A 24,017-nucleotide genomic window follows, 5' to 3' on the forward strand; every position below is an offset into this window, starting at 1 on the left:
TGGCCAGAAAAGGCTGTGCCTAAGCTTAAGCCAATCACACCACTCTTTCCTCTGACGTATGATTTAGCTACCAGCGGGGCTAACTGGTAGATTAAACTCTTACCAAAGCCAGTAGGGAGCAAGGCGAAAACGTCTTTCCTGTCCAGAAATGATTCAAGGGCTGTTCTTTGCTCGATTTTTAACGAGAATCTCCCGTCGAACACTTTCATTACAGCATCTACAGCAGTGTCAAAAGCTTGACGCTGCTCCATGTTGATATTGAATGAAGCGCTTCCGTGTATAATCCATGGGTTGAGTGGCAGTTCAACCACGTCACTACCTTGAACACGCCTCTACCCTGGGCCGTTGGCGCTGCTCAAAGTTGATTGCTTCCCGACAAAGTGGGTGGAGTTCCCATTTTTTCGGGAACTCGAATCCACCTGAATGAGCAGTTTGCCTGAGTAAGTGCAGCAGAGCCGAAGGTGTTGCGTCACTGCGAGGGCGGAGCCTGGGTAGTCCCGCCCTACCAAAGCCCGGAAATAAAGCAACTTAATTGAATTTTAAATCCAAAATCTATTTTGCATGATGAAACCACCTGTTATTTATCTATTCAACTCAATTCAATACATTTTTTATCATGAATTTTTTGTTACACAATACAAAAAGACAATCACCAGTTTTCAGGGTTACACTTTTTTTTTTTTTTTATTACCACAAACCAACTGTCAGTGTGACTCATTGTGTATGAGATATCTACTTTAATTGACTGTTAACCATTTGCTTTTGGCAGCATGAAATCCCACACAAAGATCTGATAGTTTGTTGGCAGTTTTAATCAGACACACACCACAGGTCTGTTCTGCATTAGTGGGCTGTTGAGGCAACAACTGACAAAAATTTGAGACAACATCCAGATAAGTGGGACTCTAGAAGAAAGTAAACTAAAATGTCATTTCGAATATCTAAAATCCACTTTTTGTCATTGTAGGGTGAGATGAGGGAGGTAGAAGGGGTAAAACACAAGTTAGTGTGTGTGTGTGTGTCAGAGTACATACACAACCTGAGCCTATTTTTGACTTCTGCTGGGACTAAAATGAACAAAAAATATAATCTTTCAGGCATTTAAACCACCTTACTACACAGATTTCTCTCCTCTTCTGCGAAATTTCCTTGAATAGTTTTTTGTTTCATGAACAAACAGTTTTTAAAATTTCTTTTTTGGATTTTTCCAGGAAGAAGTGGAGGAAGAGGAAGAGGAAGAGGAAGAGGAGGTTGAAAGAGTGGAGGTTGAAGAGGTGGAAATAGTCAACATCATACAGCAAAAGCAATCACCAGTGATGGAGAAGGTCTCCAGGATGGAGGTGAGGACCGAGCTAAGGGAAGCACCAGAGCCGACTAAGCTGGACACGCGTTACTTCGGCGAGCTGCTGGCCGACGTCTACAGGAAAAACTGTGACATCCACTCCTGCATCTCCGACCACGTGTCCAGGGTCCGCGGACAGTAAGTGCATGTTCAATTTTCTAAGAAACAGAACTATTTGTGTAATATTTTTCCTATTATTTTAATAGCATGGCATGAGTTAACTGAACTCTGCTGTAAGAGGTCACCTTTTCTTCATTTCTTTAATTTCTACATTACAAAAAGGGACTGTTTCTTGGTCCAGAATAGGACTGGATTGGATCCTTTTTTGTTAATGTCAAGGGGCAATTTTGGTCACAAGGCAGTCAACGCAAATCACACTCAGTCACATAAAATACTAAAAAAAAGAAGGAAATCAAAGATTCCAAACATAATACTTTCTAAATCACAAATATGTTCTATAAATGTTCTACATATACAAATAGAATCTGCTAGTTCTCAGTAGGAATCATTCCCTTCCTCAAGTTTATCATTAACTCATAATGCTGCAAAAAAAAAAGTTTTTTAATCAAATTGACATTAAAATAATTTTTGTATTCAAAGTCATATCTGAATCTAAGGTTAAAATGTTGATAGAATATTTAACAGTTGCATATCTAACCATGTTTTGACTCAGGCTCACTAAATAATGTAGCACGTATCTGCCAAGAAACAGCTTGTTCATCACAGCTACAAAGTTCCCATTTCAGGTTAATTACATTAAGTAACATTAACAGGGCAGTTTTATGGTCTTTGCATATAAAGAAGTAGACTCGGAGAATACAGCACTGGATGTCATGATAGAGTTAGATGATAGGTTTGGCGGCTTGGATTAGTTTAATCTGTGGCTTGTTCAGACAGGTAAGAAGTGAGTTTCGATTGGTTTCACTCCCTTATAAGTCATTGATTTCCCAACACTGATGTTCTTAGGGAAAGTCTCGTCCTGCAGACTTAGCAGGCGCTGTCATGGAGGTCCACTGGTCAGTTATATGGGGGAGATTTAATGCTCTGTTTAATGATAATGTGGTTTAAAAAAGAAAAACAACAACACAAAAAGTTTTCGAGCCTTTAGAAACGCAAAGATAGACGTGGAAAGGATTTCACATTTGTTTTTGTAGGAGCTCAACTTCATTTTAAGGTCCTTTAACCCTTTGTGCGGTCTTAACATTGTGTTTACTCCCCTTTGTCCTACCAAAGCCCCAAAATAAAGCAACTTAATTGAATTTTAAATCCAAAATCTATTTTTTATGATGAAACCACCTGTTATTTATCTATTCAACTCAATTCAATACATATTTTATCATGTATTTTTTGTTATACAATACAAAAAGACAATCACCAGTTTTCAGGATTACACTTTTTTTTTTTTTTACCACAAACCAACTGTCAGTTGGACCAACAGTTTACTTGTTTTCTCAGTTTTCTTTTACAAAATAAAGGTTTATTATTGCTATTATATAAATGTGAAGTAATTACTTCTGAATTAATTATATTGAAAGGGAAAAAAACACAGTGAACTTTTTTCTGCTGTTTAAATGTTTTTATAATTCACGGGTCAAAAATGACCCATAAGACAATCTTTGTACCCTAGTGGTGTACAGCCCACATGGAAACATAAACAAAAATAAAGTCTGACTTTTTCTAATGATGGGGTCCCTTTAGGAAAAGTCATAACATTTCAAGTTGGAAAAAGATAGTTTAAGGTATTTTTTCTACAGCTAAACATGGTAGTGGCTCACTTTTGACCTGCAAGACAACAGGAGGGTTAAAAACAGGATCGCTTCATATATTATATTCATAATAAAAATACTTTAAAACTCTGGAGCACAGTTCTTTGGTTTTGGTTGCCATGATTTTTGAGGTATTACCTGAAAATGAGGCAAGTAGTGACAAGAAAAACTGGGTGAGACAATGGGTGTTGACTTAAGCTGTGAGTTAGAAGATCTCAGCTAGCCAATGAGAGTGAGAAGTTTAGGAGGGGAAGGTTGTGGTCTAACAAGTTCCCACCTAGCTGATTCATGTGCTGTCATTTTACTGTAAAATGCGTGTGAGAGAGAGAAACCTTAAGATCACAATTCTTTCACAAATGTTCACCTCACTGACATGAGACTGTGACATACTCACAAGTGATAAGACTCACTGTCTTGGCAAGGCAATGTGGTTAAAAAAAATCTGTAAATGACATACAGTGTGTGCAAAGGACAAGACAAAAAACAACTTCAGATTTAGATTAAATATTGTAAAGGCAAGTATTATGTCACACGTTTCATTATTTGAACAAAAAAACAATATATTTGTAATGCTAACTTCCATTAGACGCCTGTAAATGTGGGGCTGTGTGCCACAGACTGAAAAACTCCTGAGAAGAAAACCACAGCCTTTTTAAAAAGTGTTTTTATGTTAATTAGACATAAGCTGTGTTCGAAATTGCATACTACATACTACACACTTGCATACGGCATACTCATCGATCAGCGTTTACCCACAATGCATTTCGCTCCTGCCCGAGCCGAAATCAGCCAGCCTGAAGCTGATTTCGCTTAAACTTTATAAACTTTAGCAACATTTGAAACATTTTCAGGTGAGAAAGTAGTCGTTTAGATCCCCAACGTGTTGAAAACCTGACAAAATACCGGCTGTTTACAATTTTGTTCCCACGAATTCGGCGCTACTAAAGCTAGCCGCAGTGAGTAACACACTTCCGGTTATTTTCACAAAATAAAATACCCGTTGCCTTTTATCATAGGGAAAGCCATTACCATACAATTGGTGCTTTTGTTTTGAAAACAGGAAGTGAACCTACCCTCGTTGTAGCTAGCTTGAAACTGCCGTTTTGACAGGAAATGACGATCGGCGACGTCACGTTACGTTGCATCTTGGGTAGTTTGAGTATGAGTAGTAACCTCATGATGCATACCCAACATTTCAGAGAATCTAGTATGCATCCGGGAACTTAAAAAAAGTTAAAGTTAGTATGAGTAGTAGGGGAAGTATGCAGTTTTGAACACAGCCATAGACTTAGACTCAACTTTATTGATCCCTTTGGGACGACTCGCTCCGGGAAATTCAGTCTCCAGCAGCTTATACGATACAATAGGAAAGAGTCGGCACACAGAGGGTAAAAATAAATAAAGAAAAAATACAAAAATACAAAAATTAGATAACAAAATATACACTCTTAGAAAATATAGTAGTAAACCGTGGATAATTGACCAGGTATTTAGTGGAACTAAATTTAATTAAGTTATTGCACTGTGGTAGATAAATTATTGCACATAACCATTTTGATAAGTATGCTCAGTGTTGACCTAGTGACCCACTGTGCCTGTGCAGTTATATGGGAAACAATTATTTAATCAAGGATTAATTTATCTGCAGTATCTTTAGATACTGTAGCTAAAACAATACGTCTCCACTTTTGAAAAAAAATTTCTTGTGAAGCCTAAATATTTGTATCCAAATAAGTCCCTTTGTGAAAGAGGAACATGTTTTTGTCTGCACATTGTAATGATAACATTTAGAGAAGACATAGACATCCACGCTCAACACTTTCTGTCAGTGAGAGTCTGTTAAGTCTCCTTAATCTCAAACTGTGAGAAAAAGGCTAAGTTGTCTTACCCCTCTGGAGTGTGAGGCCTTTCAGAGACTTTGAGGCAGTTGTCACCACCTTGACATTTTAAAGTATTTTCAACTAACTGTAAACATCTCTGCAAAAGTGATACATATGGTTGTATTCTGAAAAGCCTAACATAAAAATAATATGAGAGTAAAGTGAATGTAATACAAACAAGTTTTATTTGAATTGAGGTTAAACACAACTGTACAAAAAACAGGTTTTAGAGGTCTTCAAACAGTGCAAGAAAACACACAATAAATATATCTAGCCAAGACTTTTGAAGGTTGAACCTTGTAAACAAAAGTGTTGGCTGCATAAAAGTAAAAAGTGCAGTCAGAAATGTTTTGTTGTTTCCACACAAACTGTAAAAAAGTCATTGTAACTCAAGGCAGTGTCACTGTTAGTTGAATACTAATTCAGGGCCGGCCCAAGCCTTTATGGGGCCTTAAGCAGAATTTCATTTGGGCCCCCCCTACCATCACCTCAGCTCCAGATGCCTCATTATTCCACAGGCTCCACTGTTATGTGTGTAACGGACCCACAATCATTAGCATTATTTGTAATCATCTTACACTATACAGGTGTCAGCAAACTCATAAATATGGTTTAATTAACTTCTACATAAAGAGTGATGTATAAGTATGGCTCATTAATTTAACTATTTGAAAGTAACATCAGCAGGCTGGAGACTGCATTTATAGTAAACACGTTAAATAGTTTAATTTCTTTCAGATGTGCAATGGTGTGCAAAATGTTCAAAATACAAATATAAAATAGAATCAAATGACATTCACATTATCTTACAGAAAAATAAAGTTGAAATCAAAATTAAATTCAAAATTGCTCTCGGGGCCCCCTGGTGGCGTGGGGGCCCTAAGCGACCGCATAGTTGGCATATGCCTTGGGCCGGCTCTGTACTAATTAGATGGGTGTGTAACACCCCTGACTGCCCCCACCCCCCTGTCACTCTCCATGTGATAATTGTCTGTCTGGCTTTGTTTATGCTGGCTGAACTTAACATGTGAATAGCGATAGGTGTGGCCTAGGAGGCTGCTGCAGTCAGAGAGTACAGAAAATCCAAAGATTTCTTTTCACTCTCTTTAACAAGGGCCAGCTATATAATTTATATATATAGATATATATATATATATATCTATCTATATATATATATAGATAGATATATATATATATATATATATATATATATATATATATATATATATGTATATATGAAAAGTAGAAGTTTCCAGGTTTTTAATGGTGTCACTTATATGTTTGAATGACAAAAACTCACAGAGTTACAGATGTGTTTTTGGAGAAGTGTCAAAAATCCTGCCGGCGGGTTCTCTAGACTCCAGAGTGTTAAGATAAACACTTTCCTTTCATCTCTGCGTTTACACACAATACGCACACCACAATTTGGTCCCCATGCCTACAGGGATTGCCCACACAAACACACACACACACACACACACCCTTCTCAGGTCACTCCAGTCATGCTACCTCCCTCATTGTTTGTCTTTTCCTCTCGCTGTGTTACAGGAAACACCTACTGGATCCCAGCAATGACTACAAGGTGAGAAACAAATGTACACATGTAAGAAACATGCTTAAACTGAACTCAACAGACACGTGATCTGCGGACAAAATAAAACAACGCCTTAAAATGAAACAGATTTCAGATACAACCCCAGTTCCAAAAAAGTTTGTACACTGTGTTAATCCACAGTTCACAATAAAACATGAAGAACATTTCAAATGAGAAAATCTTTACTATTTCATTAAAAAAATAAAAATAAATCTGGATATAAAGCTCGCCTTAATGCTTAAGAATATATTTAAAAATGTATTTGTTTATAGATAGATAGATAGATAGATAAATACTTTATTCATCCCAATTTGGGAAATTGTTTTGTTGCAGCACCATACAGTAAAAGATATGAAAACAATTAAAGTAAAAGCAAGCAAATAAAATTAAATTAAATTAAATTAAATTAAATTAAATTAAATTAAATTAAATTAAATTAAATTAAATTAAAATAAATTAAATTAAATTAAATTAAATTAAATTAAATTAAAAATAGTGAATAAACATAAACATTCGCTATATACAAAATACTACAATTACATATCAACGCCGAACCTGACCGGGGAAACAAAGAAAGGGCAAGAGTGAAAAGAAGAGAAATAAGACAAAGTTGTAAAAGATAGAAAACAACAAAAGCAAATGTACAAGCAAAAGCAAAAGCAGATAGCCAGATGCTACATCTGTAGAGATACTTAACAGAAAACATCTGTGGGGGAAAAAATCTGTGGGCAGAGAACCATTAGCAACAACAATACCAGCAGCAAGTATATGAAAACATAACTGTGGACACTGATGTTTAAACCACATGACCACACAGTAACTGTATAGTGAGCAAATGAGTGAGTGTGTGAGCATCCAAAATATATGGCATAGGTTTTAGATTAATTGTGTTTAATAATAGGTGCAGAGGGCTGCCGCCGTGCCCACCTCCAGAAGGAGGCAGAAAGGGACCCTAAGCCTTGGGAAACCAGCTGACCCCACAGATCGTGGAACCCAGGCAGCCCACCACAGGGACAGCCACATTCCCTGTGGTGAAGACTTCTATTTTAGTTAATACACAGATAATTTTTTTCATATAATATATGAAAGCATATACAGGTTCTAGAGCAACATATACTCCTGTCCAAACAGTTTTTTTTTCAGGGAAGGCCTTGCTTATTTTAGCAAGACAATGCTAAGCCACATTCTGCATCTATTATTTAGTTTTTTATGCTTTATTATGAATAAAATATTGGTTTGTGGAATTAGCAGTTGTTAATGTTCCCTTTTTTTTTTACATTTTACAAAGTGTCCCATCTGTTTTTGGAATAGGGGCTGTTTGTTTATTGTTAAGAAAACACATTGGGAATAGATGTTAAAATAATATATATTTTTTTACCCTTAATTTGTCACTTGTTTTATATTTGTGTGCGTGTTCAGGTGGAGAAAGAGGAGGTGGAGGCTTTGATTCCCAAAGGAGCCACTGAACTGACCAAACAACAAATACGCTATCTACTGCAGGTGAGATACAAAACACAATGGATCACACCACATTTACCTAGCCACCGGAATATTATTTTTTGAATCCATCCATTTATTTTCTACTGTTTTGGGCAGCACTTGTAGTTTGTGGTCAATCTCTTGGTTCACTTTAAGACCCAGATAAGTTTCCCTACTTAAGGCGAGACACGGCGGGCAAAAACAGGGATTTTTCATGCAGTGGTCAATTTTTAGATTTTGGGCCAGTCAATGTGTCATTTCAAAACATAAATTAAAATGTTTATTTCATCATATTTTGTTTAATCGCGGCGATACGTTTCGCCCGGATTTACCAAAATGAATTCCCCTATTTAAATCTTTAAATGCTGTTTTCTCAAAATCAGTTTTTTGTATTTCTCCAGTATCAATATCTCAGCCTATGGAGCACCTACTAACACCAAACTTTCCAGTTATACACTTAGCAGTATTCTGTAGATATTTACGGAAGGATTTGTTGATAAATCATTCCTGGCCTGATTTATGTGACATTATAATAAAAACATATGGCGAAAATTGATGTTTTTTAGGCTATGGACAGTATATTTTGATTTCCTAGGAAATGAAAGCAGATATCCTGAAATCCCTCTGTAATTTTCGTTTTATTTTGTGTGTAAACAAAATGAAAAAAGAATTTTGCACCTGGCTTTATCACATGTTCAGATCTATCTTCTGGAAATATATGCAAATGTGCGCATATTTAATGAGATAATGCCTAATTTGCATAATTAAACATACACATTTCTAAAACTTGTAATAGATTTTCTTTCATACTTGTATACGTAATCAACTGAGGAAGTTTCATGGTGATATCTATTATTTTAAAATATTACCCTATTCACCTGTAGTGTCTTGCCTTTAAGGTAAATACTCATACTAATCTGAAATGGACAAATAATCAAATCCTTATTTGAAGCAGAAGAGGTGTCAGTACTGATGTGCAGAACTTCAAACGGTGTAGTTCTCAAAGTTTTCACCACTCTTCCCTGGCTTATTACATATTATGAATGCATTATTAATATTTGGATCTAAACAAATATAACATTTTAAAGCTTTTATAATATCTCTGTGAATAATTGTAACTTCTGTAAATGCAGAGTACTAGTTTTACAGGATGGCAGAGGTGTAATTATGTCTAATAATGAACAGTATCCATTTATTACACAAACCTGAACAAACCTTTTACAGTTTGTTAAAGCATTTTTTTGGACACTCGTAATTTTGTGTGTTTATACCTCATGATCTATTATTATCTCTGATTATAAATCTGTTGGTGACTCATACAGAAATTCAGCAAAAAAAAGCTAAATTCTGTTTATTTCAAACTGAAACATATAGATATTCTTCTATGGGTGTATGTGGCTGCATGTCAGAGCAGGGCAGGGGACCCTGTGTGTTGTTAATTCGCCTGTCTGTGTGTGTTTTGTGTGTCAGACTCGTCTCACTGCGGATAAGAGCATGAGGCTGCTGCTGTCCACCTTCAGCAGTCTGAGGGAGGAGCTGCTGCAGATGACTGACGACCTGCGGGTAAGGACTGTCACCACCCGCCAACACAAACAGAGCCGTGTGGCTAACGCACGGTGACAGAGTTTAGATGCCTCGCAAGATCTGAACATTGTAGTCTGCTGGTTGAGAGGTTTCACTTTTATTTATCACAACAAAATGTTATCTCTAGGCAAAACTAACTGAACCATGTTTCCTTTGTTGTTTTATCAAAGCTAAATAGATACAACAAATAAGTATGTGTGGGAGCATCAGGACACCCATGTTCCATAAAAAAAAAAAAAAATAGACATTTCTTGCAGCATGAATGAGAACAGTATGTCCTCATAGCTGTCATCAAATCAAATTTATTTATATAGCACATTTCATGTACAAACAATTCAAAGTGCTTTACATAAAATAAAAGCATCGCAGCAGGGAGTGGAAGAAGCATTAAAATACATAAAAGAATATAAAGAGAAACAAATAAAATCATTTAAATGAATTTAAAAACAAGCAACAGTCCACATTAGTTAAAAGATAGCGTGCAGATTTCATGCATAGACACATGAGAACAGAAATGTTTTTAACCTGGATGTCATGCACAATATATGAGCTTTTCTACAGGTGTGTGAGTTACTTTAACGCGTTCAGGCCTCAGGCCAGATAATCACAGCTTTTTAAAGAGGCGTCAAAGAGGTGCGCTGGCGTCACTTTTACTATTTTGAATTCCTGAACACAAATGATTAGCATTTCAAACGCACACAACAGCACAGATAGTAACGTGTGTGCTGTTTCTTTATCCAACAAAAGCAGATAAACATACACACAAGAGCAAATAACTTCCTAACCCTGCAACACAATGGCTTTAAAAAGAGTTTCACAACTAATCCAAAGACAAAGATAAAAACGTGACAGAGATTTTAGGAGGCTACATTAGTAACAACATTATGTGTGTGTGTGTGTGTGTGTGTGTGTGCGTGTGTGTGTGTGTGTGTGTGTCTGTGTTCACAGCGTCTGGAGGGTGAGAAGGAGACTCTGGAGAGAGATCTGAGTTTCAAAGCAGACCAGGCTAAACAGTACGACTGCCTCCTGGAGGCCGTCAGGGAAAACAACAGACAGCTCCAGGTACTAAGTGTGAGAGTGTGTGTGCACATTTTTGTGTAAATTATTTAAATTGACCATGATGCCTTGCAGCCACAGTCAGCTCCAGTGTCTGCTGCACGTTCAGTTGAACAAAATGAACCTAAATGGACACATCTGTTTTACATGTATATGATAAAATTATACATGTGTGTTGCCTCTCCCAACACGGATGTGTATGACATGTAAGTTTTGGAGTAGTTTACATACTTTTGGTTTATCATCTCCACTAAATTTATGGTAACACTGTACACAACAGCATCTGACAACAAGTTAAATATAAACTACAATAAGAAAACAGTATCTACAACCTAAGGATGGGAATTGATACGATTTTTACGATTCCAATTCCATTTTCGATTCTGCTTAACGATTCGGTTCTTTGTCGGTTCCCTTATCGATTCTCATTTGGAGAAAAAGGACAACAAACCGGTCGATTAGCATCAACTTTGTTTAGTTTAGAAGTAACACGAGTCATGACCTCACAAACCCAACAACGGTGAGGTCCACATCGGTCTATCCTGGCCTGGGTAATTGAACTCTTCCTGCTCTGGTGAAAGGAGAAGCTGGAGGTAGAGGTGAACTGGGGGTAGTACCACCAGCCTCTGGCTCTGAGCCAGTCAGGCTCTGTCTCTCATGATTTCATCTAAATGTAATGCCTGAGAAGGCATTCATTTAACCTTAACCGTTACTAACAGCAGGTTTTACAATGAGGCAAATGGCGCTAACATGATAGGCAGTGTTTGTTAGTTAGTTACCTGCAGTGTTAGCCGAGGACATGCTAACGTTGCTAACGTTGCTGGGTTCAGATTCACCAACGTTAGTCGGGAGCAGATCGAAAACGCGACATTCATTCATAGTTATTGCATGTTGGTAGTATTTCCTCCCTTTGGTGAAATATTCACTTTGCAAGTTGCCCTGTTGTCGTCTTTTTTAGGGATGTGTAACCAAACTTTCGAGCGTTTGTACCGCTTGGGCGCCATGTTTACTGTTGGCTGCTGGCTGCGCTGGACTCACCACGCAACGTTGCGTGGTGACGTCATTCGCGCCCACTGGAATCGATAAGGGAATCGTTTGCAAAATCGCCAAACGATTCCAAGGAATTGAAACACTGGGAACCAGTTCTCAACAAGAACCGGTTCTCGATTCCCATCCCTACTACAACCACTGATTCCCTCACTTTCTTCTTCTTCATCGCTCTCTGGACAGTAGTCTTTGTCTGCTTGCCTTTTATGTCAGGTGGCTTGCTTCTTTATCATGGTGTGATTAATCCAAACTTTCAAAATTAAGTAATCACAAGTTTGTTTCGTGACGATTTCATTCATTTTTTGTTCTTAAAATCAGATTATTACTTTGTGTATTATCATTTTTAAATGGCCATGATGAAAGTTGCCATAACTCATCATAAATGTCATTAGTTAAGAGAACAGCTGTGTGTGTGTGTGTGTGTGTGTGTGTGTGTGTGTGTGTGTGGGGGGGCAGTTGTCTCTGAAGGAATCCACCACCACTCAGCGTTCCCTGGAGAGTCAGCTGATGAGTGGCCGAAACACCGACTCGAAGCGCGAGTTCAAGGTCAAGGAGTTGGAGGGAAGGATGAGAGCGATGGAAAAGGAGAACGAGATGCTTCGACAGAAGGTACATAAAGTCTCATCTTCCAAAAATATAGCCTTGTGGAAATAGCGGTCTGACAATTGCTGGAAGACCAATTAATAACAAGAATTTTATCTTCATAAAACACATCAACCAAACTGGGTTAGGGAAATGTTGTACTGAATCGACTTGTTGTTTGTCCGTCTGTCCTTTAGCTGTCTGGCCAAAGCAGCAGCGCCACCCTGCAGATAAAAACGGAGGAGTTGTCACGGCAGTACAATGAGCAGCTCAATTCCATGAAACAAGAAAAAGACCAGGAGATACAGAGGCTGAGGGTAAGACTCACCAACAGAGCCGGCATGTAAAGACAGAGGGATAAAATGGCATAAAGCATAAACGGGTCACTGGGTCTTTGAAAAGACATTTCTATCCCTGCATAGTACACTATATTGCCAATAGTATTCGCTCATCTGCCTTTACACACATTGAACTTAAGTAAAATCCCATTCTTAATCCAGAGGGTTTAATATGACATCAACACACCCGTCACAGTTATAACAGCTTCAACTTTTCTGGTCAAGCTTTCCACAAGGTTTAGGAGTGTTTACGGGACTTTTTGACCATTCTTCCAGAAGCACATTTCAGGTCAGACGCTGACGAGAAGGCCTGTCTCTGCTCTAATTCATCCCAAAGGTGTTCTATCAGGTTGAGGTCAGAACTCTGTGCAGGCCAGTCAGGTTCTTCCACACCAAACTGGCTCATCCATGTCTTTATGGACCTTGCTTTGTGCACTGGTGCGCAGTCATGTTCGAACAGCAAGGGACCATCCCCAAACTGTTTCCACAAAGTTGGGAGTAAAGCCCAATTTATGGTTGGTGACGCAAGCCCTTGCGCGGTTGCAAGCCCCCCGTTGCGTGCTTGCGTGTGTCACCTCAATTTTCTAAACTTCACGCAAGACGCGAGCGCAAGCCACTGTGTACATCACATCCGGCGGCGTGTTTTATCCCCTAATAAAAGACCGCTGTTTTCAAACGCCAAGGTAGAAAGCGAAGAAGAAGAAGAAGAAGCATGAATCCACTCGAAGAGAGACTTGCCGAAGAGGTCCGCAGGTACGAACATCTTTACAACCCGTCCTTGGCGGAATACAAGGACGTTCAGATGAGTGCCAATTCGTGGGCCGAGATCTCCGGCAACCTCGACATGCCGGTCCCGGGCTGTTTGAAGCTGTGGCGGAAAATCCGGGACAAGTATGTTCGACAGAATTGAGAGACAGATTAACGCAAGCGCAAGGGCAGTTAAAAGAGGTATAACTCAAGAAGCCTCAAGAAAAATCTCTTGGTATGCTGAAGCATTCAGAGTTCCTTTCACTGGAACTAAGGGGCCAAGCCCAGCTCCTGAAAAACAACCCCCCACCATAATCCCCCCTCCACCAAACTTTACACTTGGCACACCCAGACTCCTCCATCAGATTTCCAGATGGAGAAGCGTGATTCGTCACTCCAGAGAAGGCGTCTCCACTGCTCTGGAGTCCAGTGGCGGCGTTCTTTACACCTCTGCATCCGACACTTTGCATTTCACTTGGGCCACATGAACTTTGGAGGTCTGTAGCGATCGACTCTGCAGAAAGTTGGCGACCTCTGCGCACTATGCGCCTCAGCATCCGCCGACCCGCTCTGTCCTTTTCCTTTTACGTGGCTGAGTTGCTGTCGTTCCCAATCGCTTCCACTTTGCTATAACACCGCTGACAGTTGACTGTGGAATATTTAGTAGCGAGAAAATGTCACGTCTGGACTTGTTGCACAGGCGGCATCCTATCACGTTACCACGCTAGAATAGTGACTCATTCTTTCACAAATGTTTGTAGAAGCAGTCTGCATGCGTACAATAGGTGCTTGACTTTATACACCTGTGGCCATGGAAGTGATTGGAACATGTAGATCGTCATCATTCTGTTCACCCCTTTAACTTTTGTGTAGAGTTACAAAAAGAATCTCTAAAAAGGGATTCTGCCCACAACACCGGTCAGTTAGATTTATATTCAATCTGAATCTGCTTAAAAAAAAAGAAAGCTTCTTGAGGAACATGTTGTTAATCTGTAACTGACATAGTTTAATGTTTCTCTTTTTGCTTGTTTGTTTGTCCTTCTTCTTTTGCTGAACTGCCTTCAGTCCCAGATAACTACAATCCAGACGGAGGTCAGCACCACAAAGTCGTCGTCCTCAGAGAAGAGTCTCCAGCTGAAGATCTCTGAGCTGCTCACTATGTTGGAGCAACGGCAGACCACCATCACCCGACAGGAGGAGGTCTGCAGCATCTATATCATCTTAATGCACTGTAGTGTTTAAACACAAAGAATCATCTGTCCTTAGAGTGTCATCTTTAGTTTGATCTTTTCGGCTCAAAAAGGACACATGTTCAGACAGAATTTAGAATTGCTCAGAATTCAATCCTTTATTGTTTTTAACCAAATTATAGCCTGGAACTAAGCAGTGTTGAGAAAAAAAAAACCTTTGCAAGATTTTTCTTAAATTGTAAATGCATCCTGAAAACAGTGACGTATTTAAAATCAACATTGAGCTCCAAAGAAACATCTTGTGTTTATTTTCAGCATGAACTTTTTCCCAACAAAATCTGACTCGGTTATTTATCTAGCACCATGCACAATCTGCATTATGCTGTACTCTGAGAAATGTTTGCGACCTCAGGGTGCTGCCGTCACATACCTGTGAGTTTCTCATCTAAACGTTGCATGTTTAGAGTGAATTCGCAAAGAAGTATTTTTTTAAGGATACAAAAAGTGTAAAATTGTTGACGTGAAAAGAGGAGGCTTTTTACTGCAAAGTACTTAATAGAAACATTAGAAAGAAGAGGCCAATATTCTTAAATGCCAAAAAGTGAAAAGCATAAGATGAGACAAACAATAATCTTGCCTAAATGTAATGTTATTTACCTGAACTTTGAGCTCATGTTGTCCTCAGGAGATCAGAAGGATGATACAGGAGAGGAACGACACCTCCAAAAACGTCACCAAGACCATCATCACAAAGAGGTACCGCTCCATGTCTGACTGTCATGCATCACTACAGAGATATAGATGCTGAAACCAGGAGTGTTCATCATGACCTGTTAAGTTCTCAGCTTTGAAAGTTGCCGGTAACTCTCGGAGTTAGAGGACAAAGTTGGTAGTGCCTCTTTCAATCTCTGCTAATTAGTCAGACTGGCTGTGTCCTTCAGGCTGCAAAGGTTGGGTGAGGGTGAAAACAGCTAACGAGATTCCTCATTATTAGACGCTTTACCCTTGTACTGCATTTTTGATAGGCAGATTTATACACTGCCTGTTTTACATGGTACTTTCAACAGCACTGATACTCACAATTTTTTTCACCAGAGCCACATTGGCAGCAAAATCAAGGTTAGAGCCACTTTTACCACAACATACTAAAGTCCCCTTTTGCAAATATGCATTTCTACATATAAAACATCCCACAGAAAAAGAAACAACACAACACTTTCTTCATGTTGTATTTGTAGTTTGTTGTTGTAATCATAGTGAGACATTCAGGATGAGCAGGTTTTTGTGCTGGTTTTTGCCCTCCAATACAGCGTCAGTTCGTCTTGGTAATCACATATAAAAGTCCTGCGCAGTGGTCAGAGGGACTTTAAGCCGTTCTTCTTGCAGGATAGTGGCCAGGTCACTACGTGATGCTGGTGGAGGAAAACGTTTCCTGACTCGCTTCTCCAAAACACCCCAAAGTGGCTCAATAATATTTAGATCTGGTGACTGTGCAGGCCGTGGGAGATGTTCAACTTCACTTTCATGTTCATCAAACCAATCTTTCACCAGTCTGGCTGTGTGTATCGGTGCATTGTCATCCTGATACACGGCACCGCCTTCAGGATACAATGTTTGAACCATCGGATGCACACAGTCCTCCAGAATGGTTCGGTAGTCCTTGGCAGTGACGCGCCCATCTAGCACAAGTATTGGGCCGAGGGAACGCCATGATATGGCAGCCCAAACCATCACTGATCCCCCCCCCGTGCTTCACTCTGGGCATGCAACAGTCTGGGTGGTATTCTGACGTTACCATGGATACCGTGGCTCTTGATACATCACAAAGACTTGCTGTCTTGGTCACAGATGCGCCAGCAAGACGTGCACCAACAATTTGTCCTCTTTTGAACTCTGGTATGTCACCCATAATGTTGTGTGCATTGCAGTATTTTGAGCTAAACTGTGCTCTTACCCTGCTAACTGAACCTTCACACTCTGCTCTTACCTGCTAACTGAACCTTCACACTCTGCTCTCACCCTGCTAACTGAACCTTCACACTATGCTCTCACCCTGCTAACTGAACCTTCACACTCTGCTCTTACCCTGCTAACTGAACCTTCACACTCTGCTCTTACTGGTGCAATGTGCAATTAATGAAGATTGGCCACCAGGCTGGTCCAATTCAGCCGTGAAACCTCCCACAGTAAAATGACTGCACAACAAATTTCCCCCAGGGGACAATAAAGATGAAGTTGAAGTGGAAGTAAAGCAAATATAAATGGATATCATGAATAACTTACAATTGTTTCACAAAAAGACCAAAATGTAACACTCAACACGTGTCTTTGTGTGTTTGCAGGTACAGGAACCAATACCCCATCCTGGGTCTGCTCAGTGACGACTACCAGGCCACCTCGCCCGTCAAAGAAGCTAAAACCATCGTCATCGAGAGAACAGGAGAAATAATCAAACAGGTATAAACAGGAGAGGAGATGGAGAATTTGAAGGTGATGACCAAATAAAAAATAATAATAAAATTGTTCAACATATGGCAGAGTAAGAAACCAGCAGAAACCAGGATTTAGTTTGGGGCTCTTCAATATTCTGCAGATATTCTGCACTGAAGTTGTATGTGAGAAGTTTGCATTTCTAAGTCATTAAGCTCATTCATATGACACTTAAAAAGAAACTAATTACGACAAATTAAAACACTACTTTTAAAAAGCACGTAAACATGTTTAGCTAACAAAAAACGTCTGTAATCGAGTTTCTCAACAGTACGAACTAACAGACCTAGCTAATTTAGTATGTAGCATTTAATCCTGCGTGGATACACTCAATTAGACTCAATTGGGCCAAGGTGTTCTGTACATGCCCCCAAAACTCCCTCAGCCGAATACCCAATAAAGCTAATCTCATTCACACATTTTTGGCTAAACACATCAGATATTGTGCCTGAAAAATGAAGATGTGAGGTGGTTGTATGGTGAAAGGTATCTTACCGTACAGTGACATGAAAATCTATCTTGTAGGAATGGTTTGTATTATTATAGATTTATTTCTTTTAGATCCACATTCAAATGGATTTCATGACAGAAATGAGAGGAAATTGTGAAGTTAAACTCCAGACTGTCCCCCGTTTATATCAAGAACATTTTTCTTTTCATCAAGAGCAGCCACAAAAAAGAATAGTTTATATTCATTTGCAGGTGATTCTGCTGGACAGTATAGATACACATAAATAGCTTCTCTAGAGAAACTAATGGACATGCAAATAAGACCTTTCCATAAAATTTTTTAGGCAACTTTCTTTAAACAATCTGTGTAAGGGAAGGATTACATTTGTATGTCCGCACTTTATAATAAATGGGTTACTTGTCTTCCATCTGTCCACCCATCCGTCCATTTTCTATTCCTGCTTAACAGTTCATGGTATTCAGGGCAAGCCTATCCCAGCTGTTATAAAAGGCGGGGTACACCTTGGACAAGACGCCCATCACAAACGTGACTTTTTTAAAATATCAACTGAAAATATAATAATAAAATAAGAATAATATAATAAGAATATAATAAGAAATAATATAATATAATATAATAAGAAAATAATATATAATAAATTAATCAACAACTCTTGTTCCATAAAAAATCTTTAAATACAGTAAATCTAAATGTAAAAATAATTGTATCATCAGTGTAAATTTCCTAGATTGATGATCACAGCTTTCTGACTGGCCTTTGGTGCCACCTTGTGGTAACAATCCACTCCTGCACACCATTTAATTTTCCCTGTCATAATTCTTCAGAAGCTATTTCAACACACATGGTACCTTCTCCACATCCTTGAGTCAAATCTATAAGTTGTCTCTGTTATGAGTATAATACTTTAAGATCTAAAGTGACACAGCAGATGTGATTTGGATCTTGTTTTTGCCAAAATGAATGAAAATAGTTTGCATCTCCTTGTCAGAAGTGTTCTTGTTTGGTCTAGTTTTTCAGTTGTTGCCGCCATACTGAAACTGTTACAGACTTCATGTACCTTTGAATTTTTTTTTTTTACTACTTGTTTGTACTAAAGTCTTGAAAATGAAATTATTGACGAAATCACATTTAAAATAACACAAAAATACACACAAATGACACCTTTATTCAGAGTTATCAGAGTTAAATCAGTGTGATTCCAAATTTCACTTAGCCAACATCCATTTTGTAATTATAACTTGGAGAATACAAAAGTGCCCGATAAGAAATCTGGATGTGTCGCGTCAGTCTGATTAAAACTAAACTTCGACAAGAATCTCAGTTAATTTTTTTTTAATGTAATCCCAAATTAAAGAAAACCAAACTAGTTTAAATTTATTGAATTTACACTATATTGCATATTAAACTCCAATTTAAATAAAGTTGAGACATTTTACTGTTTCATACAAAATATTAACCCCTTAACGCCTATTGTTGCATATACGCTACAAACCGTTTTCAATCAACCAGCTGAGATAGCATCTTTATTCCCCCAATGCTGGTTAGTCCATATTCACTACGGACCTAAGAACCTTTATATAAATAAATATGTAAAAAACAAAAGGGTGAATAAAAAAACATTGTTTTTTCCCTGTTATATTACTGTGTTGTTGTTATCTTATTATTGAGCATTATGCCTGGTGTTGCAAATTTGCAACATACCCAAATTTCTATTTATTTTTTGTGCAAAAGTGAAATTAATAATCTCAGCATTATTTACCATCTACTTAAAGGCTAAAACACACACAAAACATTTTTTTATATACAGCTATATAAATTCAGGCGTTATGGGGTTAAAGTTTGATAGCAACAACACATCCCTTTAAAATTGGGACTACATTCTGTCCATGGTGAGAAATAGAAACTATGTTTTTCGTCCACACTCATTCTTGTATTTTCTCTCAGAGAAAGCGGTGCAAAGTGGTAACAACTGTGCATGTGTTTTATTCCATAACAGGAAATCATTACAAGCCCTTAAAGACACACTGCTTCTCTCTGACAGGACAAGTGAACGACAAGAAGACCCTGATGCCCTGATGCCACTCCCCCTCCCCCCTGCATGCTCCTCCCCCTCCCCTAGGGTTGGTGGTGGTTATTAATCCAACAGTCTAAAACCAAATTATGTTGAGACTTAACTGCAGCCAGTTAAGTTTATTTTTATTAAATGAAAATATTTTTTTATTTGAACTATTAGAAATAAAGTCATGACAACTGGGATCTGGGTATAAGTTGGGATAATATTATAAAAACCGTCGGTGACCAGTTGAAGGCTACACTGTATGCAGCAGGGATGGGAACTGTTTTTGCTCCGTATGGGATCACATAGCAGGTGATTCTCTGATATAATGCAAAACAATCAACTGTGATACTTACCAATATTTGTTTCTGAAGAGGAAAATCTCCTTAAAATATTGGATCTTTTAACTTCTAACCCTAACCCCTTAAAATAATTTCATTTATTATTATTATAATTCATTATTGTATCATGTTATGGACAACTGCAATAGAACCAAAGCACAAAACAAACATTTGTCAGTATCACAGGAGATTGTGTTGTGCTATGTTGCAGCATTGATTCATTTTAGAGGGTCAGCTCATAAGTTACAGTAAGTCTTTAGCTCCACATTGATGTTGTCTTCCCTTTTATTCCAAAGTGCGATTACCCAAAATGAGGATGAAAATGGCTTCTAATCAAGGGGAAATTTGGTTCCAGGTTATGTGAAACGAGTACAAACATACATACAAACAATCATTAAGAGTAGTGCTACACTCTGCATATAGCGCAAGGAAGTTTCATGCCTACTTGTAGTAATTATTGTACAAACTATATATTATGTATATGTTATAGATTTGAACATATTCTTCATGTTTGCAAGTGAGGTTGGCAAAACAGTAGAAAGACCCTAGTTTAATTCATGCAGTCTACCTCAACATTGAAAATGATGAGCTCTGTAAAGGGAACAGTTAAATTAATATCACTCAAGTTGAACATCATTGAATTAGGAACACAGAATTTAGAGATGGAAGGACACTTAAGTGATAATTCATCCATTTTCTATACCTGCTTCATCCACGATTGGGCGAGAGGCGGACTGGTTGACTGGATTCCAACCAGGAACCCTCTTGCTCTGAGGTGACAGTGCTAACCACCACATCACCCTTACGACCTTTGACTAAAGAATTCAGTTCTCAAATATAAAGAGCTTTTTTGTGCACGGCTGTATAAAAAATCTGTAAAACTGTTCAAATCAATACATCTTATCTTAAACACCAACCAACAATAGGTTAAATCTGTAAGTAAGAGCATTAGGGCCAGGCATAAGAAAAAATAATAATATTTTGCCTGTCGAGAATAAAGTCGACATGTCGAGAATAAAGTAATTACATGATGGACTGAGAGGAGTTGACTTTATTCTCGACAGGCAAAATGTAAATATTTTTTCTTATGCCTGGCCCTAATACTCTTCCGTAAATCTGAAATACTTGTCATGCAGCCCTAACTATATATATTTGTTTAGAATCTATAAACTGGCAACCCATACAGGGTGGACGCTGCTTTTCGCCCAATGGCTGCTGGGATACGCTTCAGCCACCCCGCAAACCCTGAATTTGATTAAGTGGATATAGAAAATGGATGGATGGAAAACTGTCAATTTCTTTTCTTTATTCTTGTTAGTTTATTTTGCTGTTTAACTGAAGGTTCACGAATTCAGAAATCCTGTAAGGAAAGACAAATGCCCCACTGTGGAGCCAAAAAGTCAAACCAAAAGAACAAAGTCTCAGATTCCAATTGTCAGTTATGCTAATTAATCCAAACCTGGTACCGTGAGAGCATGAAATACTTGAAACCACCACTGCCACGCTTGCCCGGGGGATGAGGAAGTGGATGCTTTGCTAAGATTGCCAAATGTATGTAAATATTTCTGTATATTGGCATGATGGGAACAATCAATGAATGTTTCTCCAGTGTGACTGTAAAGCAGCCCAACATTTAAAAAATATTCTAACGGCTACTTTTCTGTGCTGTTGTTTTGTTCTTAGTGGGAGTTGATTTTGTAAAGGAGTCACAGGTGCATGGGTTCACAGGAAGCTTTTATGTGTTTGTATGTGGTTGGTGGATTATGGGTCAGGGCTGTGTGATGTGGCACATCCATGAGAGAAATGTAAGCTTCTACTGATTCCCATGGGTCAGTACAACCTTATATAATATTACAACACCACCCGGTAGTGTTGTGATGTCGTGTTAAGGGGTGAACGCATGGACGTATGGAACTGGGGCGTAATTTCATGGAAATTTATGATGGTGGAAGAACATTTTTAAAGCAAAAATGTTTGGTTTATTATACGATTTTCTCCTATTGAGTCTTTTAATTTAAGTAAGCATGTTGAAGGCTTTATGTCCACTGGTTGGCAGTCTAAATGGTGCTGTACCCCGCTTCAACAGCTGATTTTCACCTGACAGAAAACATAACCATGGAAATTGCTGACTTATTTGTCAGAGCTCAAAAACATCTAGTTGATTTTGCAGCAAAAGTTAGAGTCAGCAAGGCTTTCACTCACTGTTTTCAAACTAGAATGTTTCTCAAACTTATTTCAGGTTTGTCTTTGTAAACTGCTCTCATCCAGATTGTACACATAATGAATTACTATATTGTAACGATATGCATTAATCTGCAATAGCAATTAAACCAAATGTTTAGGGTTGGTTCCACAGGAATACCCAAAGCTTTTTTAAAAAACTGTCAAATAAAACCTTTTTCTCAGCATTAAAAACTCTGGTAACATGAATTGAAAGCAATTTGAGAAGTTAAACTTTCTTCTTTTATTGTCAAATATTGACCTTACCTTTTCTTTTTCAGTAAGTAAGGATGCGTTACATCATATCTTAATAGGCTGAAACTTCACCATCTGTTCAAGAAAAAACTAAATGTCTTGTATTCTATCAAATCAGAATTTTAAATAGGTTTTGGAAATATTTAACGGTGCGATCTTTGATTTGGACAGCAGAGAGAATGTCTAGCTGTTAATCAACACGCATTAAAATGTAGCATGTGTGATAGTATGGGGCTGAGTTTGTGGACGTTGCTGATCTGCAAAGTAAAAACAGGTTCAAGTTGTTTTAGGGATGTTCTGAAATAGTTTTGGAAGTGTATTTGGAGGTTTTTGTGTGTCTGTTTCAGTAAAGCATTAAAAAAAAATGTTCACTCTTGCCATTGCATCAGGATGAGTTTTCGCTGAATTTAATCACTTAAATTCACAAAGAAGCAATTTAATTTTGTGCAACAGATTCAGGTAGCCACTAAAGAGGCGGCTGCTACAGTTTACAGCTCATTTAGCTAGAACAAAGTCTCACACGGGGTTAATTGTGCTGCCAAGGCTTTAACTTACCAAAAGAGGAGCTACTCAGTGGACACAGAGCCACATATCTATCAGAAGCTTGTAAAAGATTTGAACATTATGGGCTTCAAGTGCTTTATTGTGCTTTCTATGTTACCAAACTAATGCTAGGGTAGCAACGTTGCTGGGCCTGCTAGGTGAACAAAATGTCTTCCTGATCATCAACATCACTGTTGGCAAATCTCAATATTAATATATGTTCAAAATGCACCTTAAAGGGAAATTTTTCATAGTCATAAGTAAGAGTAGAAAAATATGCATAATATATTAATTTGTGTAACAATCTGAAACAAATTGTCTTGACAAATACTGTCCAGAATATTCTTCAGCTCATTCTTCTCAAAAAGATAAAAAAAAAAAATGCTGAAAACTCATTGTGAGGGACCAAGCTTAATTAAGAACAAAGGTATTCAAAAAATGAAGAACAATTTCAATTTAATAGTTCCAAAAAATGAATAAATCCAAAAAAGTCAAATATGAATAACAATTAAATCATACAAAAAACAAATTTGGGCCCAACTAAAATGAGGTCAACTAATTTAACACTAACACAACCAAAAACTGACCTCCAAACAAAGAACCAAAGGCTGCCTAAATAGGGACGGAGTAACCCAGATCTGCCACATGAGGGAGCATAATAAAAGGGAAAAGTTACAAAATTACCTACAGCAAAATATAAAACAAATAAAGCAAAACTAACTTTAACTTAGCACAAATAAGTGAATGTTAAAGTGACAAAATTAAGAAACTAAGGCCAAATTGAACAAATTAAGTTCCCCTCCCATCAACAGAGGGGCATATTGACCTGAATGTAATGTGTAACATTCACACTTAAAGAAAATACTTTGTAACTGTCTAACCTTGCTGCAGGTAGAGTTTTCCAGGCGTCTCTGTTGCAAACTACTCAGCGTGATCTGGGGATCTCTTTGAAGCTGTGTGTGTAGTTAGCAAGTGATATTTAAGACTCGACATACTCTGGTGATAACTCAATTCACATCGACGGTAACAGCAGAT

At 38.1% G+C, this 24,017-nt stretch overlaps 1 protein-coding gene across 1 annotated transcript in view; it reads left to right on the forward strand.

Moving 5' to 3' along the window:
* The window catches only part of pof1b (POF1B actin binding protein), a 41,819-nt gene extending 19,011 nt beyond the window's left edge, over positions 1–22,808 (forward strand). Inside the window, exons 3-13 of the mRNA XM_075487345.1 lie at positions 1,212–1,480; positions 6,537–6,570; positions 8,002–8,082; positions 9,532–9,624; positions 10,594–10,707; positions 12,205–12,357; positions 12,528–12,647; positions 14,481–14,615; positions 15,291–15,361; positions 16,948–17,062; positions 19,609–22,808. Coding sequence (XP_075343460.1) covers positions 1,212–1,480; positions 6,537–6,570; positions 8,002–8,082; positions 9,532–9,624; positions 10,594–10,707; positions 12,205–12,357; positions 12,528–12,647; positions 14,481–14,615; positions 15,291–15,361; positions 16,948–17,062; positions 19,609–19,617 — 1,194 coding nt within the window. The 3' untranslated portion in view covers positions 19,618–22,808. The remainder of the gene's footprint in view (positions 1–1,211; positions 1,481–6,536; positions 6,571–8,001; positions 8,083–9,531; positions 9,625–10,593; positions 10,708–12,204; positions 12,358–12,527; positions 12,648–14,480; positions 14,616–15,290; positions 15,362–16,947; positions 17,063–19,608) is intronic.
* Positions 22,809–24,017: the final 1,209 nt, after the last annotated feature.

Source organism: Odontesthes bonariensis, chromosome 16 (assembly GCF_027942865.1).
Source record: "Odontesthes bonariensis isolate fOdoBon6 chromosome 16, fOdoBon6.hap1, whole genome shotgun sequence".
Taxonomy (NCBI): domain Eukaryota; kingdom Metazoa; phylum Chordata; class Actinopteri; order Atheriniformes; family Atherinopsidae; genus Odontesthes; species Odontesthes bonariensis.